General features: G+C 48.9%; 1 protein-coding gene and 1 non-coding gene across 6 annotated transcripts in view; one reads left to right on the forward strand and one right to left on the reverse strand.

Annotated features, from left to right (window-relative positions):
• Positions 1 to 19,945, reverse strand: part of ARFIP1 (ADP ribosylation factor interacting protein 1) — an 85,921-nt gene that overhangs the window by 9,466 nt on the left and 56,510 nt on the right. For all 5 annotated transcript variants that reach the window (XM_004606175.2, XM_055144795.1, XM_055144794.1 and 2 more), the window contains one exon: positions 16,975 to 17,149. In XM_004606175.2, coding sequence (XP_004606232.1) covers positions 16,975 to 17,149 — 175 coding nt within the window. The remainder of the gene's footprint in view (positions 1 to 16,974; positions 17,150 to 19,945) is intronic.
• Positions 19,777 to 19,887, forward strand: LOC129406634 (U6 spliceosomal RNA). Its single transcript, XR_008631122.1, has one exon. It is a non-coding gene; the product is annotated as a U6 spliceosomal RNA (small nuclear RNA).

Raw genomic sequence — 19,945 nt, forward strand, 5'->3', positions numbered from 1 at the left:
GGATCAGTGCAGATCAGCAGAGGATGAGTGATACCCTGGGCCGTCCAGGTCAGCCTGATATGCTAAAACAGGGCAAGGATTGAGCCTCCAACAATGAATCGGACGCTGACACCTCGTGACCAGGGCAGAGCACGACTCTGAATGAACCGCAGGCCCAGGGGCCACGGTGGGAGCTGCAGAACTGCTAGAAGAGCAGCGCGGGGCAGGCGGGAAGGGCCGTGCTGCAGGGAAGCAGGTACTCTCGGGAGGGCGGGCTTGCAGCCCTGCATGCATGGAACCCGATGGGAACACACTGTAAGTCACAGGGGCCACAGGAGCCATTCCTGCACTGGACCTGCAGAGCTACCAGAACGACAATGTTGGTGTCCAAAGGGAGCGGGAGGCACACGAGACTGTCCTTAGCCCTGCAAACGCCGACCAACCTCCCTTTCCCTGAACCCTGGAGGAGCTGACAACCGGAACAGAGACGAGACGGCGCCTCCGAGCCCCACCAAGAAAGCCTTAGTGGCCGTCTCTCCGGCTCCGTGAAACACAAGCCACCTAAGTCGGTGCTTTTGAGCACCGAGTTCTAGTTTTCACACAACAATACAATATCCATTTCCGCAAACTCTCTCCTGACAGCTGATGCGTGAAGCCTGCTGCGTCCACACACCGGGACCCGCTGCTGTGACGACGGAGCCCTCGGGGCCACGCAAAGCGGAAAGTATCAGCTTGTCCCTCTCCTCAGACGCTTTACTCGCTTATGCGCTACGCGAGGAGAAACTTTCCTTTGTGAAAGAACTCTGCAGAGTCAGGGACAAATTTAAGAATGGTAAGATGACTCTTCTCTAACCAAACTACAACTGGATAAAAAAGAAAAACAAAGGTTAACTAGTGAGGCAGCTCTCCAGATGAATATACTTTCTGAACTTGAACAAAAAATTCAGAAAAAAATTTGGTATTATTTCTGAATTGGGGCCACACCTGGCAGTGCTTGGGCAACGCCTGCACTTGGAGCCACCTCCTTCGTCCTACTTTTGCTTTATTTTAAACTTACCTGCACAATAATGTGCCCTTATAGAGTTACATCCTATGTGCTGCATTTTTTATTCTCTTACAAACACTTTCATACACTGTAATACGTATTTATATTGTTAAGTCTGACGTGCCAGGAGATTCCTCGGGATATTTGGGTTATTAAAGACAAATGACTAGTTTATTTATGCAGTCTTGATAATGATGGTACATATTGCCATGCTAAGGCAATAATTCCTCAACGTTTCAGTAATTCCTCAAAGTGTCACTCTGGCTGTGGTGGGTGGGGCGTGAGGCCCCTCGGCCCTCAGTGAAGTCGCCCAGGCGTGATCCCGGCCTCCCAGGCACTGAGGAGAGGGCAGGAGAAGGGCAGCGTGGGGAAAAGGCCAAACTTCCGGTTGCCTCTTGGGAGAAGGGGCACAAAGTCAAAATGCCCAAAGAGAGTTAAGGGTGACTTTCCCCCACTGCTTTATTTCCCCCCAAACAAAATATAGGGCCAGAGAGGCAGCCCAATGCGGGGCCAGTGCCCACAGCATTAATGGGTCCCCAGGCACCAGCAGCAGTGGTCCTGGAGCACAGCCAACTGTGATCCAACACCAATAAAAAATTAAAATAGATAAAAATGAAAAACTACCCCCCCTCCCCCGAATGAACAGAAAGACAGAACCAGAAAGTCCAGGAACTTGGAAATGTCACATCCCAGCACTGGTCAACGGTTTGTCACCAGCGGGGTTTCTTAAGCTTTTTCTACTTTTCTTACCCCTTTTTGCCTGAGAAATTCTTATGTGACCCTGGGAATATTGGTATGTTAAATATTTACTGGTAATAAATAATAAATTATATTACAACATTTAAAAATATTATCGTTGAGGAACTTAGGTTGAACCGAGGTTCGTTCAACTGGAAATTTAAAAAAAAACCATATTGGTATATTAGTTACTTTAAACATACCAAACTGGCATATTAAATATTTACTAATAATAAATCACAAATTTATCGTAAAACTATTTTTAAAAAGTTAAAGCACCGAGTTCTTATAACTGTTCTTATATAGTTGTAAGGACCTTATAACTTGCTTGTAATAAGGCAATACACACAGGAAAACTTTAAAATGAAATTCAAAAAAACAGAAGGTACAAAGGATCACTTAAAGGACAAAACTGTGAAAAAAAAATTGTTAAAGTCTCCTTATTAACTTTGTCTGTAATCCTGAAGTTGCAATTGAACTTCCTTAAGAAATGTGACATAGGAGTTGGAGCAGATGAAAAAAGTACCAGTCCATTCTTTCTAAAATTTTAAAGTTTCATTTAATCTTTTGTCATTTTGAAGTAGCATGGAAAAATCTAAATATCTAAAAATCTAAGCTATTTAGGTATATATTAAGTTAGAAAAGATTAAAGTGGGTAGATAAATAAGGGTATAAATACAGTGCAACAGAAAAGCAGGGGTGGACCCACAGGCAAAAGTAGTCAGTGGTACCGTTCCAAGCAGAAATGAGAGGACGACAAGTTTGACAAATTTTCAAAACCTAACAGCAGAAACAATGGCGGCAGCTTAGAAATACACTGCATCATTGTGACCTCCGTCACAAAGAGCTTTAAAGAGAGCTGCCAAGCGATGGGCAGCCCAGACCAGACGGAAGCAACATCTGGCAAATGCCCTACCACATGCACACAATACTCTAATTGTTGGAGAGCAAAACAAACTCTGCCACGGCCTACCCTACGGGAGAGGCAAGCTGGGGTGCTACGCAGGAACGAGCGAGGAGGAACGGGCAGGGCAGGGCAGCGTGGTGAGGCCAGCAGGCCGTCCTGCCGTCCTGAAGACCATCTCCTGCCCGCACAGCAAGCAGCTGGGATCAACAGCAGATCAATACAATCCACAAAGCAACGGACTGAAAACTTGAAGAAAAGCATCATTCCCAGGCGTGCAAATCACAACGGGCACTTTATTTTTACCAAATGAACTTGTCCCAAATCCAAGTAAGATTGCACACCTTCCTATGGAGACACTAAAGTCATTTTTTTTTTTTTAAAGGCAACTCCTAGAGCCAGAGCAATAGCCCGGCAGGTAAGGTGCTTGCACACAGCTGATCCAGGTTGTGTCCCCGACACCACCTGTGGCCCCTGAGCCCTGCCGGGAGTAATTTCTGAGCACAGAGCCAGGACTAAACCCTGAGCACAGCTGGGTATGGCTCCCAAACTAAAACAAAAGCAATTTCTAGTTCAATTACTAATTCAGTGGTTATGTTTTGGAGAGAGGGGTACATGCAAGCAGGGGTGTGCATTCCTTTCTGCACCTGTAACTAATTTTTTTCTTCTTCGGAAAGGGTTCTAAAGGGTCCACCCCTGATGGTACTCAGGACTGACTCCTGATTCTGTGCTCAGAGACCATCAGCAGAGCAGGGGGACATCTAGGTTTCGAACACACCTGAACCCCTGGCCCCTCTCCCCAGCCCCCCACTCTTAAGCATCTGGAAAAGGTAGATGGTTCTGCGCTTGCTCTGCCCGTCGCTGACCTTTCTCCAGCGAGGAGGAAGCCGAGGAGGAGGGGAGTATGTCTACGCACCTGGGGCGGTTTGCGCCCGGCTCTGGGAGGGACGAGCACACCGGCCAGCACGTGGTGGAAGAGCACCTCCCCACGGAGAAGGCCGTGAGCACGGCGGGCGTGGGCCTGGGGAGGGGAGCCGAGAGGGAAAGACAAATAGAAAGGACCGCTGGAGGTGGGAGAGGAAATCGCTGGCTTCTGACTCACGGGGGATAAGTTTCAACAAATCACTGCCGTGGCGCAGGTCTCGGGAAACAAAAGCATCCAGCAGGGGGAAAGGGCAGCTCTGTTTTGAAAAGAAGATAACGCGGGGTGCCAGGAGCCGAGGGCCAGTGTCTGCGAGTTCTCGGTCCCGCGGCTCTGCTCTGGTGCCACCGCCGACAGACCCGGCCCGGGCCTGGCACTGCTCCCCTCCGCCCCCCTCTTCCTCCCGGAGCTCAGGGTCGGCGGAGGGTGACTTCTCTCCTCTCCACTCTCTTTTAGGCACTTGGAGTAAGACCCCCGCAAGGTGACACGTAACTAGTGGAGACACAAGGTGACAATGGACCGTTCGAGGTTGCAACTCAGCTCCCGGCCAGCACAGGCCACGTGAAGGAGCTGGTGAAGATGGAGGAAGGACGCGAGTCCGTGTGAAAGGGGTCAGAGAAACGGCTGACCGCCCAGGGCCCGAGGAGCTGGGCCGCATGCCACGAAACCTCGAAGGAACGAAGCTTTCTTCCTGTGACCCAGTTTCTCCCGCAGCCTTAGCCACCCCTGAGGTCAAAATTCAGTTCCCGTCTCTTCAGCAACTTTGGAAATCCCAGGAAACCACAAAGGACACAGAGCACGGTTCCCGGGGGCTGTGGGTCACTGGACGCCGAGTGCCGAGAATGAGAAACAAAGCCCAGGTGTCCAGTCCGATCTGGCAGACCCGGCGCTCACTGACCGCTGGACAAGAGCAACTCGGCTCTAGCAGCCCCGCGAGCGCCCCGAAATGGACTCTTCCCCGGAGGCCGGGAAGCTCCGCATTCTCCTCGACAACTTATAAAACGGTGACCCCAGGGCCCGTCTCTAACTCAGTGGGAAAGCTTGTAGCGGGGACACTGTTCCTCCCTCGGTAACAACGGAGCCAGAGAGCGCAATGCCCCGCACTGGCCTGGTCAGGGGCTAGAAGGGGCAGCACGGTGGGGAAGGCGCTTGCATTTGATCCCTGGCCCCACATACGGTCCCCAAGCCCCGCCAGAAGTAATCCCGAGCACAGAGCCCCAGGAGTAAGTCCTGAGCACCACTGGGCGTGGCTCAGAACACCACCACCACCAGACACTTTAGGAATCACTGAAACGCATGACCCAGGGGTGCTGGAAAACCTTTCCCTGACCTTTGCCAGGAGTGACCATGTCCTCTGAGGCGACACTGCCACCTGGCCTCGAGGGAACCAAGGCGGGTACCCTGGCCACACTCTGCCACCGTTGCGTCACCCCCGTCTCCTGCCGAGCTCTGCGTCTGTGTGACTGTGCCGAGTAGACACCGTGGGCCCAGCAGGGGCTGGTCTGCGGGGGACTCACCAGGGCCCCTGCACGTGACATTTCTTCAGTTCAGGCCCAGCAACGGTCCGAGACCAGCAATTTAACATTTGAGTTTAGGGGCCGCAGTGACAGCACAGTGGGGAGGGCGCTTGCCGTGCACGTGGCTGACCCAGGCTCAGTCCCCGGCAGCCCTCTGGTGCCCTGAGCCCTGCCAGGAGCGATCCCTGAGTGCAGAGTCACAAGAAAGCCTGCAGCACTGCTGAGTGTGCCTCGGCCCTCTCCCTCCCTGCCCCTCCACCTGAAAAACAAAAGTAAAGTTTGAGTTTGAAAATGGCATGTTTTACTTGCCCCCTTCCCGCCTCCACGCTTCCTCTCTGGCGGTGGGGATCAAGGCCGGGGCCTCACACACGCCAGCAAGCTCTTTACTGATGAGCCACTCCCTCGCTCCCGAGTTGAGAAACACTCTCTATCTCATTTAGGCACCGTGATTTACCAAGTTGTTCATGATACAGTTGTTTTGGGCATTCACTGCTCCAATACCATCCCATCACCAGTGTGACCTTCCCTCCTCCAATGTCCCCAGTTTCCCGCCCAGCCCCAAGCCCACCCCCCTTAGCCGGTACAAACCAGTTAACTTCATAATATTTGTTGTGTTTTGAAATTTTTTTTAAATTAAATTTTTTGGCTTTGGGGGCCACACCCTGCAATGCCCAGGGGTTACTCCTGGCTCTGCACTCAGGAATTACTCCTGGCACTGCTCAGGGAGCCCTATGGAATGCTGGGCATCAAACCTCGTTTGGCTGCATGCAAGGCAAATGCCCTACCCACTGTACTACTGCCCCAGCATTCTGTTTTGAAAATTTTAAAGGCAGAAATAAAGCTGAAGCAGCCGGAAGGCTGCAGGTGTGAGATCGAAAGAAACAAAACAAAACCCCCAAACCCAGTGATCCAATGATTTTTCAGTGTGAGAAAGCCAAGTGTGGGCGAGTGGTGGTGGGCAGGACCCATGGGGGCACCACGGCAAAAAGTAACAGGGCCAGCCAAGTCACCATCAGAAGACCGGGAAGGCCACCAGGAAGTCGCCCTCTTCCCGCGCCGGCGTCGCAGCTTGTGAGAGTTGACTGAGAAACATGCGTTAGAGGTGTCAGGTGTAATGGCAGGCACTGCGGCCACTAAGAACTGGGGAGCTGAAATGAAAAGGGAGCTGTGCCCCAGTCCCCAGCCAGTGCAGGCCACCTCAGCCTGTCGGATGCACAGGGCCGGGCCCGAGACCTGCCGAGGCGGTGAGAAGCGGGTCTGGGAAGAGCCTGGTGCCACCGTTTTCTAGCCTAGATTCATCCCAGCAGCGGCAGCCACGGAATCGGTGCTTAGAGAGGATGCCTTCTGTCTTGGCGGGAAGGGCCCTTGTCCTTGGAGGTACTCAGCAGAGACTTGAAAGCCACTCGAGCCAACTCGGTCACTTCTGAACACAAAAGCGGAGCAAAACTATCTCCCCTAAGCATCAAGCGAAATCTAGAAAAACAGCCACTTGAAGAAAAAAATTAATTTTTTCCTTTTGAGTCACACCTGGCGATGCTCAGGGGTTACTCCTGGCTCTGCACTCAGGAATTACTCCTGGCAGTGCTTCGTGGACCATATGGGATGCTGGGAATCGAACCCGGGTCGGCCGCGTGCAAGGCAAACGCTCTACCTGCTGTGCTATCGCTCCGGCCCTGAAAAACAGCCACTTGTGAGGACACAGCTCTCCCTCCTAGAAGGGTGGGAGCCTGTGTCCCCAAGCCCTCTCCATGCCTATAACTTCGAGTCTGTGACCCCTGCAGTGGGGAGAGACTGGAACTGGTTAAGAGGGCGGCGCTCCTGCCTTCTCCTGGCCCTCACTGAAATCACCGTCTGCACAGCTTTGGTTCCCACACTGAGGCACGACAATATGTTCAATTAAATGGTTTATAAAGAGTTAACTTCTGGGACTGGAGCGATAGCACAGCAGGTAGGGCGTTTGCCTTGCATGCGTCTGACCCGGGTTCGAATCCCAGCATCCCATATGGTCCCCTGAGCACGGCCAGGGGTAATTCCTGAGTGCAGAGCCAGGAGTAACCCCTGTGCATCGCCGGGTGTGACCCAAAAAGCAAAAAAAAAAAAAAAAAGAGTTAACTTCTGTCTCATTTCTTTTTCTTCCCCCTTCAGTTTGCTTCTGCCACCTCCAGCAGTGCCCGGGGCTTACTCCTGGCTCTGCCCTAAGGACCACTCCCTGGCGGTGTGGTGACGTGCTTATTGATGTATCAAACCCGGGAGAGCAGAGTACAAAGCCGCTCCTGCCCACTGCACTATCATTCTGGCCCTTAAGCGCTAATTACAGAAACCAGAGCGAGCCCAACAGGCCAGTGCTCCAGTGCTCCGTGGTCCCAGTCCCTGGATGGTCCGCCCCGCCCCTCCCCCCAGGACAGAGCTGGGAGAAGCCCTTTGAGCACCACTGGGTGTGGTCCAAAAGATGAACAAACAAACAAAACCAGCCTAAACAATCTACTCTCCCTCACACCCACTTTTCCTTCCTGTGGTCTACACAACCTGCAGGGGCTGGCTCCTCCACAGCTCCTGTAACTTGGCCACATTCTCTATGAACCAGTCACACCGGCTCTGTCACTGCTCCACACACCAGCCCCTTCCTGCCTTGGGCAGTCACTTGCCGCTCCTCCGGGCAAGGCTCTTGCTGCAGTAAGTTAATGCTTAACATCACTCTCCGTAAGGAGCCCTGATCCCTCTTTTTGCTTCCAGGGACCACACCCAGGAGGGCAGGGGGCCATGTGGTACAGGGGTCAAACCCAAGGCCTCACACCTGCAAAGGCATCAGCCGCCTCCACTCCCGACTGCTCTAAAATGACCATGTGCCTCTCCAAGAGCACCGTTCAAAGTCCAAATTTCAAGTATGTGCATGTATGCACACGCACACACAACACACACACATCTTTTTGGGTGTGACTGGACTAAAACTGTTTCCCTTATGAGGCTCCCAGAAGACCTCGGGGGTTAGAATTGGTCTCTACTTGGGCTCAGCTGTCAGCAACATCTTCCTGCGAACAGTCTACAGAGTCCACACCTGTAGGCTCTGCTAAATGGGTGACAGAAGACAGGCACAGCATGACATTATGACACTGTAACAGGACATTATAACAAACCACACCATGGCATACACTCAGGAACTAGGCCTGGAGAGAAAGCTGCGGGGTGACAGGACCGGACACCGGACTGAAGGCAGGGAATTGCCTGGCATGGCGCCAAAGTGCCCGAGCATCCCTTCACGTGCCAACGGTGCGCGCACACCCGCCCGGAGTGGGAAGCAAACGGCCCTCTCTCATCTGGACTCCTCTCCCCCACAAGCACCTCCCAGCAACACTGCGATGCCTCCCTCACAGAAAGATGACAGCAAGTCACTGGCAGGAATGTTTTCGTTCTGTTTTGTTTGTTTGCTTTTGGGCCCCACCCAGCAGTGCTCAGGGCTTACCTCCGGGATCTGTGCTCAGGGAGTCCTAGGCAGAACCAGAGTCTGAACGGGGGGGGAGGCATGCCAGGCAAGTGCCTTCATCCCTTGGAATAAATACTTGATCAATAGTAAGGAACCGGGGTTTGTTTGTTTCGATATGAGAGGGAAAGCCGATTCAGGAACTCATCTAGTCTCTGCAACAGACTAGGTAAGTGTGGTCTGGGCCCCGCCACACTCCCAGCGGGGCTCCTGGGCTTGGTGGAGGAAACCCAGGCCTGCCGCAAGGAAACACGCGCCTGGCCCGCTAGGCCTCTGGCTAGCCGTCGGTGATTATTAGCAGCTTCCTTGAAATTGTGGCGACTAATTTCCCTGTTTTAAATTCACAGGTTTTATCTTTCCTCTGAGAAATTTTAATAAAGAGTGCCTCTTCCCTCCAAGCTTCACTAAATATTTACAGTGTATTTCACAAAACCGGAGCAGGCTCTGAGTATTTCCTATTATGGTATGTATTCATAAAGCAAGCCCGGAGCCTCGGAGACTACAAGCGGAGCTGTCTCATGTTACATAAATGTGTTTACTTCCTTCCAGACTCCGCATTCTCTACGCTTTCTCCTTCTCTGACCTCACCATTTGGGGTTCACTGCATTTTTCTTTAGAAATTAAATTCGCAATGAAATCCACATAAAATAAGTCTGTGAGGCTTTAGCAGAAAAAGGAGCAACTTATTAAATCTTAGAAATTACAGTATAAGGTACTTTATTGTATTATGACTATATATAGAACATGGTTCAGTTAAAGCCAGCAATCTTTTCCTCAAAATAAGTCAACTTAAGATTTTAATAGTTTGTTTGTTTGCTTGTTATTGGCAGTGAGGTGGTGCACGGATTTTGATAAAAACTGATAAAAACCGGGAGCCACTCCTGGCAGGCCTTGGGGGACCCTGTGGTGCCAGGGATTGAACTGGGGTTGGCTACATGCAAGGTAACTGCCTTATCTTCCAATCTCTCGGGCTCCCAAATGACTAGAATTTTTGAGGAGAAAAAACCCGTGATTAACTCTATTAAGTATGTGTCTGGGATACAGATATACCCAAGCAGTGCCCAAGTTTTCCTGCCTCTACCCCCCTTAAATCAGGACCTCCTGAGCACTTTCTAGCAATGCTGCCAGCACAGGGGGGCTTCCTAGTGATGCTCAGGGCCAGCAGGGGGGTGTGGACTAGGTGTCGGGGACCAAACTTGGGACCTTGTACACACTCGGCATGAGCTCTGCCTCCCGACCCTACTTTGCATCCTTTTGAGGCATGAAATGTAATGGAAAAAAAAAACAAAGACAAAGCAAACCACCCAACAAGCCCCAATAATAACAGCCCCATTAGGCCTGGGAGACTGGGCAGGGGTAAGGTGCTGGCCTCTCCAGACTAAATCCCTAGCACTGAGTATGGTCGCCTGAGTCAGGCCAGGAGTAACCCTTAGGGGAGGCGCCCACAGAACAAAAAATTCATCACAGATATGCTAGAGCTGAGAACCCCAAACTTACCTGGCTTACAAAACAAATTAAAAGCAAATCACCCTTTATTTAATAATTACAGCATATTAGTTAACATACCATCACTGTCACTGTCACCGTTGCTAATCAATTTGCTTAAGCGGGCACAAGTAATGTCTCCATTGTGAGACTTGCTACTGTTTTTGGCATATTGAATATGCCACGGGTAGCTTGCCAGGCTCTGCCATGCGGGCGAGACACTCTCGGTAGCTTGCCAGGCTCTCCGAGAGGGGTGGAAGAATTGAACCCGGGTTGGCTGTATGCGAGGCAAACACCCTACCGCTGTGCTATTGCTCCAGCCCAGTTAACATACCATAAAATGAAAATGTTTTATCTTTCTAAAAAACATAATTATAATAAGACTGAGAGCCTTTTTAATATAAATTCAAGTCTACTTTAACCTTCTGACATATTCAGGGTATTTATTTTTCTCCTCATGAGTAACCCTGGGAAGGGTCTTATCACTTCCACATTAAATTATCGTCATCTTAAGGCAATTATTCATCTTAAATCACTTTTCTTTGGGTCACACACAGCAGCTTTGTGTACTCCTGCTCTGTGCTCAAGGGTCACTCCTGGTGGGGCTTGTGGGCAGGCGGGCAAGTGCCTTTCCTGCTGTACTATCTCTCCAAACCCCTTCCACGGCTTTTAAAATGTTTGATGTGATTGCAAGTCACACAAAAAATTTTCCTGGGTTTGGATTCTGGGGGCCACACCTGGCACCACTCAAGAGCTCCCTCTGGCTCAGTGGTCAGGCGACCGTGTGGACGGGGCGGGGGTGGGCTGCACGCGGAGTCTGTGCTCCACCCCGGACTCAGCTCTCTAGCCCCACTTTTATTTTTCACACCAGGAGCTGTTCACACTGATCTGTGTATTTTTCTCTCCTGTTCTGCGTCCCTTCCCATACCAGTGCAGACAACAGAAGTATTCCTGAGTATGCTCTGCCTCGGCTAGAGCACACAGTGAGGCACTGAGGCGTGACCCTGTGTACCGAGATAAAGAGGCCACCGTGTGGCAGTGGCCCGGCCCTCCCCTGCAGTGCACTCTGGGAAAGAGGAGAACGGCTCTCGGGTAGCCACGACCCTTCTCACACACTGCCAGGCCCGGCGGGGAGGCCTGCCACCTAGTCCCACACCAGGCACCAGCGGGGTCTGTTTTCTTTCTCTCGACCAAAGCAGTCTGTTTTGTTTTGAACCTTAAAAGGGACAATAAAAGGTAAATAAACTGCCTGAAGCCACCAATGAGCTCAAGTTTCATTATTTAAGGTTTGGAAAAGGAGAAATATTGATGAAAGGGGAAACTTTAGAAGGGCCTAATTGACTCTGTTCTTACTGCTATGCAACTTAAGTGTTTTTTGGAAAACACGAAGAGAATCGGAGATTACCAAGAGCTGTTTATGTTGAGGAGGAGCGCAGAGTGTCATGGGGAGGGAGGAGTGGAGAAACAACAAATATGGTAAATAACTGAGGAACTAAAGCTTTTGTGAAGGGCAAGTAACAAATCAAGCATTAATGCATGCACACATGCAGAAATATGAGTATTTAACAGACTTATTCCTTTTGTCTTTGGTTTTGGGCCACTCCAAGCAGTGCTCCGCGCTTACTCCTGGCTCTGTGCTTAGGGGCTTGGGGGGGTCACACAGGGTCCCAGGGTGGGACAAGCGCCCTACCCACTGTGCTATCTCTTCACCCCATAATTTTTGTTTTAACCGAGAGACTAAGGTTAAACTTAGGTGTAGTTTCCTAAAACACAGCCAAGAATTCAATCCATCTCCCTAACCTTTCAATACGTATCTTTTTTAAGGAATGAAGCAAACATTTTGCTAAGAACGAAACAAAAACATTCTTACAAGGCCTGGTCATGACTAGTTGTGTGAGTGGGAGGGTTCGGTTCCACGACACTCTCGGGCCAATCAAACGACTATCCCGGAGTAGCCACAGGCCAGCAGGTGGGGACATGGTGGCCTCCTGTCCGTAGAGCGGCCAGCTTGTTTGGTGGTCCCAGGAGGGCTCAGGAAGCACATTTTTAGGAAGTGTGGATTACAGAGTAATCAATAAATTCTCTGTGAGACTCACTTACCATCTAACTACAAATAAAGATTTCTGATGACGCTCTAAGGGGACATGTCAACAATCCCAACCATCCCTGACCGGGCAGGGCTCCTGGTGTCTAATTCAGAGACCAACCCTGAACTTCTTTGGGCTGGTTTGTTTTGCTTTGACTTCATGAATGATTCTAATGGTTTGGGCATCAGATCTCTCGCTTTTGAAGGGTCAGTACAGGGAGAGACTCCAAAAGCCATGGTGAAAGAAGAGAAGGGAAAAAATAAGCTAAAAAACTGCTTGCTTTACAAAAGGCGGGATTCTCCAGGATTCCTTCAAGCCACAAAACAGCAGAGTCACTAATGTTTGAGATACATCACTTAAAAAAAATTGACAAATGATATTTAAGAAATAGGAAGACTCCATTTTGTTAAAATTCACATATTAAGTGAATTAAAAAACTGGCTTTAGCTGCAGTTTAACTAAGGAACAAAACTCCCCGGTTTGAGGCGTTTCAATCTGACAAGAAAGCAAACATCCATGACAAGCAGTTCCCAGTCCTAAAGGTTTGCTTTTTCCTCCCTTTGTTAAAGTAATTAAAAATAAAAGTGTTAAAAGTCTCTCAATAACAGTAACAAAACAAAGAAAGGTTTCCACAGAGACAAGTCTTCATCCAAGTGACAGCTCTGTAAGTGCCCACAACAGTGGCAACTGTTATCTTCTTTATAGGTTTAAAGAATTATTTTAAGAGACTTGAAAAACAAAACAAAACAAAACAAATGCCACCCTTTCTTTATAAATTTCATCACTGAGTTCAACTACAAACCGAGTTTGTAGTTGAACTAGTAGACTAATTTTTTGGGATGATCCAAGAACAGAAAATCCATGAACATAAGATAATGTTCTTTAAAAAAAAAAAAAGAAAGAAAAGAAAAACTATAAAAAGAAAGAAGGTCAAGGGATAGAAAATGTGAGGAAAAGGCTATTCTCTAAACAGGACCCTGTGCGTCCTGAGGTCACGCCCTCAGCAATAACTTCCGGTGGTGTTTCTCCTTTGGCCAAGGAAAGGGGTGGATTAAATCACAGATTCCCAGTCTGCCCCTCACCCCCTTGAAGCCAGACTAGGTGGCATGTGGCACTGAAGTCAGTTTTTCCTCTGGAGCCATCAGTGAGGTACGGGCCATGAGGGTCCTCCTTGCCTCTGGCGAATAAAGACCCCTCACTTCTCTGCTATGCATGTTTTCTCGCCAACAAAACTACTAAAAACTGGGCCGGAGAGAAGGTACAGGAGGCAGGAATTCGTCTAGGCTTCCCGTGACGGACAGCCGTGGCCGGCTAGGAGCTGAAACAGTGCAGATGCAGAGAATCTTCACTTGGGAAAAGTGCGACTCAACAGCATTGCTCTAGTCTCCTGGCATGTGTCAGTGACTCAGAGGAACCCGCAAGGGATCGGATGCAGTGCAGGCTTCCTAACAGCTTCGTAAAGCGACACACAGGGAGAAGCAACCATTGAAGTAACAGAACTGCTCTCCGCTCCTGACAGAAAAGACATCAAGCTAGATGAAGGATTGCTAGAAAGACCAGAAGAAACATGTTATTTTTTGGTAACTTCCCAAGATCGCCTCATCCTTTTTCTTAGCCACATACCTGCATACAGAAAGAATCTCACAGACTCTGGTGGACGATAGCGCATACCACACAAAAGGCACAAAATTTTTCACTCGCACTGCAAGGTAGGGTTTCTGCTCATTTTCAAGAGAAAGTAGAGATGCTTCGACTATACATATTGGGAAGGGCACCTGGAACCTACTTTTCATACTCAAATGCAGGATTTTTTTTTTTTTGCAAGAGGCAATCCAAGTTGTCTAGTCACTCGACTAGACTGTTTCAAGCAGAAGGCAACCAAAATGTGAAAACCACAAGGGTAGGTAGGGGAAGAGAAGAGAGGGAGTTTTGAACCTGCTACCTCAGCTTTCTTTTCCTCTCCTACATTAACACTGTGCTGTTTCCACACTCGGCCCCAGGCTACTGCAGGCAGGGAGGAGTCTGGCTTCAGAGGGGTCCCTTCCCCCGCCTTTTCTCCCAGCTCAGATATGAACTCTGACGCCCCCCGAACCGGGAGATGGTCTCCTGGACACAGGCAGGTCGGGCTTCTTCCCGACACAGGAGGAACAGAGCAGGGAACCGGGAAGGGCAGAGGGCAAGTGATGCAGAAACAAACTCAGTCACAGCACAATGACAGCATCTGTCTGGGCAGGGACGTTGTCTCTTCTGTTCACTAGCATTTAAGGCACTAAACACTTCTGGAGGATGGCAGTATGAGGGCTGTTATGAAGATTAAGTGAGAACATGCAGAGTATTAAAAATGCATAGTAACTAACAACAACACATATTTCCCAGTTCATGTCTTAAGTTTGCAGCTCTATCGCCAAATTTCAAAAATAGTTACAGTGTGAGAGTGGCAGGCTGTAAGGACCATGCTTAGTATTTATCCCAGATAATCTGCTCATTTGCAGTTACATTTAGGCATAATTTAAGAATACTGAGTCTTGGGGCCGAAGCAATAGCACAGCAGGTAGGGCGTTTGCCTTACACACAGCCGACCCAAGTGACCCAAGTTCAATCCCCGGCATCCCATATGGTCCCCTTAGCACTGCCAGGAGTAATTCCTGAGTGCAAAGCCAGGAGTAACCTGGTCACACCCTATGCATAGCTGGGTGTGACCCAAAAAACAAAACAAAAATACTGAGTCTTGCCAACAACCTAAAAATAATAAATAAAACCTTTCACAGAGGCTGGAGAGGCAGCACAGGGGTTAAGGCAGCTACCCTGCCTGCAGCTGGAATCCCTAGCACGGCATATTGTCCCCCAGGTACTGCCAGGATTAGCCTCTGAGCACCACGGGAAGCAAGTGCCAACCCTACCCTTCACAGGAAATGGAGAAAGATATACTAAAAATATTATCCATAATTGCACAACAAAGAGTGCAATACGGTAAGATGCCCAAAGAATGCAAACGGCATTTAAAATAATTCCTAAAGCCATTTTCCCTATTTGCAGAAGTCCTGAATTCATAAATTACGGTAATTTCTTTATCTTCTAATTAGCCATGCATAGAGCACATAGAATACTAGCACTCCTTCAGCACTATACTGCTTGGTGCTGATCTGTTAGAGAATGTTGAAGATATGCTTTATTTTATTTTATTTTATTTTTGCTTTTTGGGTCAAACCTGGCGATGACCTACCCACGGTGCTACTGCTCCAGCCCCTGAAAATATGCTTCTATATTTAAGTGCAATATCCATCTCCATCAAAAGATTCAACAATGCAACCAAAATCTATGTATATTATATATGTAATACATGCATACACACATGCCATATGTGTAACACACGAGCATATGTGCAATACACATACGTATATATATATTTATAAGGAACCCCAGCTTAGTTGCTCAGTCAAGTCAAAAAATGCTAAAAGGCTGCACCATGTTCTTTTGTTTTGGGGCCATACTAGGCAATGCTCAGGGCTTAGTCCTGGCTCTGCATTCAGGAATCACTCCTGGCAGGGTTTGGGGGGTCACATGAGAGGCTGGGGATCAAACCTGGGTTGGCCACATGCAAGGCAAGCGTCCTCCCTGCTATACTATCTCTCTGGCCCTGCACTGTGCTCTTGTTTCTGTGATGCTGGACAATTCAATAATTGTGCTGGTTCTCTTTATTGCCACGGCAGTATTTCATGGTGAACAGTTTTCAATCATTGTAGCTAAAACACAACTGACTGCACCCAGGGAAATGATTTGCTCTCTGACTTGCAAGGTGGCCAGAGTTACTATGGAAATGTCAAAGACAACAAGCTTGTTGAAGGCATCAACAAGCAGTCAGAGATCAAGAGATGAATGCTCTCATGACCTCAGAGGAACAAGGCCATGGACAACACGGTGCAGCCCAAATCCCCAGCTCTGAGTGCTCCCTCCCACCCCCTCCACCCCATCTTGTAGCATGCTCCCTGCCAGTGCTCCCATCCACCGCCGAAAGCTGAGTAAGGAAGAGAGTTAAAGGTGGGAAACCTGCCCTTTCCCTAAACCTCAGAAGCATGTTACTGAGTGAATCCAGAGCCCACTGAAGTCTCTGGCAGGTCCACCTCAGCCCTCCTGGTCCTGGTCAATGGCTGAATTCATGCCACATAAAAATAACCTGGACATCTGATGTCTTGTTGGCTTATTCCTTCTAGGTGCTAACCCAGGCCTACACGGGAACCTTCTCGTCATTCCTCATTGTCAGTTACTGGGAGGGAATGCTGCTGTCTTTTCCCACCGGCAATCTGTACCATTAGTTAAAAAGGTTCACATTATAGAACACAGACTATCAGTATTTAACCTTTTAAAGTACTTAATACCAACACTATGTTGAACAACAGTTGAACAAACACTTTCACCAGCTGTGACTTGTCAAAGACTGGGTTCGCAGAGTTGATGATGCCTTTTATGACAGGAATGAAAATAAATTCTGTGTTCTTAAAAAAACTCAATGATTTTACAGGGAATTCTATTATGTAACTGCAATGAAAGAGAGTAATCAAAACAAAAGCTTTTCTATTTATCATGATGATGATTTTATTTTTTAAAGTCCCCAGAAAGATCTTAGAAGGTTAAGAATGAATTGAAGGGTTGGAATTGTATCTCAGGTCTTGCATGTTTAAGGTTCTGGGTTCTACTTCTGGCAACACACAACAGACACATAGACACACAGGCACACACACAGACATACAGACACACAGACACACAGACACAGACACACACACAGACATACACCCATAACACCCCCACCTAATAAATTTACCTTATTTTCTTCTAAAAATTTCAACTTGACAGAGACATCGTTGCGCATTTTGTCGTATTTTTCCTTGTGTGCCTGGAACAGAAGCTGTGACTGCTCAATCTTTGGCAGCGTGTTTGCATCTCGTGGTCCAAGATTCAGTTCTTCCAAATCAGTGCGGTAGGCGTCATATTCGATCCTGGAGAGAGAGTTGTGAAATGTTCTACTGGAACAGTGAGAGACAGTCACGAGGTGACTGGCAAATACCCTACTGTCTCATATTACACAGTACCCTATATAAACCCTCATTATAGCATACATGTGTAAAATCACATTATTTCTTTAACACAAAACAGCCACTCACACAACTTGCTTCTTACTATCTCATCAACCATTCCTCCCAAAGTACTGGACAAACAAAATGAAAGTTCCAGCATCTGAAAACAATCTAATGCATCAAGATCGAGGATAGGGACCAGCCTCTCATGTGAATCGGCTGTTACTGACACAGTAAAGCCGGTGCTTGCCTTGCACGTGGCTGACTCTGATATGATCACATAGGGTCTCCTGAATATGGCCAGGAATAACCCCTGAACACAGAGCCAGGAGCAAGCCCTGAGCACTACTGGGTGTGCCCTCCCCATCCACATCCCCAGCACCAATAAATGAGATAGTACAACTTGGGATGAATTTCTGCAGTATTTAGAATGTGGCAAGAGCATCTAGTACAGAGCGCTTAGGAGCTCGTGTTCCCAGAGACACCTGCCCCAATCTGCTAAAGCCGCAGGCTGCTGCAGTTCACCCCCGGCCCCTCTGCTGTGGCCTGTTGCCAGCACGGGCAACAGTGGCGTCACCAGACTCAACTGGTCTGATTCAGCTAAAGAGCTAAGTGACCTCTGACACGGTAAAGAATAGGCACCACAGAAGTGGACAACCTAAATCAAGGCTCTTGATTCAAATATTGAGAGCACAGTCCCCCAGGGTGGGCGACACTGCCCCCGGGAGGTGCTGAGTTCTTCTGGGGAGAGCCCTGGCCTCGGGGGCAAGTGGAGACAGAGGCCCAAAGCAAGCTGGCCCGAGAGGTCGGCGGTAGCCAGGGCCTGAACAGCACCGCACCTGTGGGTCTCTGCGCTCACCTGGCTCGCCCTGTCGACTGAGCACCCTTGGGAGTGGCCCCAGGACCCTCCAAAAAGCCTTCCCTCCCCCATGCCCCAAGACATCTGGTGAAACCAGGTGAAGTGGAGCAGGAAACTCCTCATCAGGAAGAGATCAGCATGGACAATGCCCATTTCTGTGAGCACATTTCCAACACATCTCGGAAGTGAGAACGTCAGACATCTCGACGATGGAGCTAGAGGCATATGGGTAGGCAGGACTGGGGGCTACAATGACGCCCATGCGGAGATTTATGTCCATTAAATACTCCAGTTTGAGCCACTGAGTTCAAGCGGTGTGAACGTGCTAAGCAGGATCAGACAGGCCATGCTGACGGGATCCACTTTGACCCAGTAGGTAAGAGACAAGTCACTGAAGACTGTCGGCCTAGAAAGTGACAGGATTTCTGTCTGCTCACGCATGGAAAGAGAAATATTGCTCTGACGGTAGTGCAGGGACTGAAGTAGAAGACTCGGAATTCAGAAGCAAGATATGCATTAGAAGACGAGTGTGGAGTAAACAGAAGCAAGTTACTGAACGGGAACAATGGAACGTGCTAAGAGAAGACAGACGGACAAGACGGAGGAGTCATGACTTCGGTCACAGCTAGTTCACGTCCACGGGTCTGAGAGCCAAACTGAATGACCCTTCACTGGCTCCAGTGTCTTGAGCTAGATTTACCTCTTCTTGCTCAGGCTTCTTACTGATGAGCAGGAAGCATAGCTTTACAAATGTCCCATGTTTACATATGTCAGATGTTCTTCAGACAACTCGTATCTTTAGGTGCTCACTATTAGGGCCAATTCAGAGGGCCAGTCAGCAGCAGACAGACTGAAAGAGTTAAGACACGAAAAAGGAAAAAGAGGACAATAAATGGTCCTGAGTGGTCTAACGGGATGACTAAGGTCCTTCTCTAGCCTCCGAGCGGCAGGGGCTTTCTTGCCCCCAGCGCAGAGCAGAGCGGGAAGGCCAGCCAGACACCACTGGAAGTGGGACCTCCTGTGCTGACCCAGCAGACGCGCCTTCCCGAAGGGGCAGTGAATTCTGGTTTTGAGAGAAAATTTAGCTGCTGAAGAAATTTGAGCGACCAATGTTATCAGCTAGTAGGTAGTAATTCAGTAGTCAGGCCACAGCTAGTTCATAAGCGGCACAGAACAGCTAACCTCCAAGCTAAGTGCAATGAATAAAGTCACTGACTGCAATTTTTCATGAAGGCCAGGTTATGGGGCGAGGCCTTAATTGTTGTTGGGTTGCAAAGTGCTCAGAGGCTTCCAGCTGCCAAGGACACAGAACTTGACTTATGATTTTGTTCCAAACAAACCCGTACGTCGTATAAATTCAGACCTTATATAACAGGATGAGTTAGGTCAGATTTCTCATTAGGAGGTAATGCAATATTAAAAAGAAAATAGATGTGAACATCTGTATTTAATTCCAAAAAACCCCTACTGGTTAAAAGCAGAAGAGAGAAGCGTGTGGGAGTCTCATCTGGGCTCTGACCCAGGTCCCGAGAGAGTGACCAGCTAACTTCCAGGGCAGTGCTGCTCTACCAGGCCCTTCGGGTCCCAATTTGCCCCCTCAGGATTCCAAATGGCCGCAGGTAAAGACAACATCAACAAGAGGCATGAGACTACGGTGACGAGTACACAGAAGGAAACAAGATTGGGACGGGTGCTCGCTTTGGCAGCACATGCACATGCACTAAAACTGGAACAATACAGAGATTAGCATGGCCCTCTGCACAAGGATGACATGTGTTCCCTATTTAAAAAAAAAAAAAATGACCGGACCAGGGACATGGCTGGAAAAAGGCAGAGCAACACTGCTCTAGGGGCTGAAG

This window comes from Sorex araneus, chromosome 7 (genome assembly GCF_027595985.1).
Source record: "Sorex araneus isolate mSorAra2 chromosome 7, mSorAra2.pri, whole genome shotgun sequence".
In the NCBI taxonomy this organism is placed as follows: Eukaryota; Metazoa; Chordata; class Mammalia; order Eulipotyphla; family Soricidae; genus Sorex; species Sorex araneus.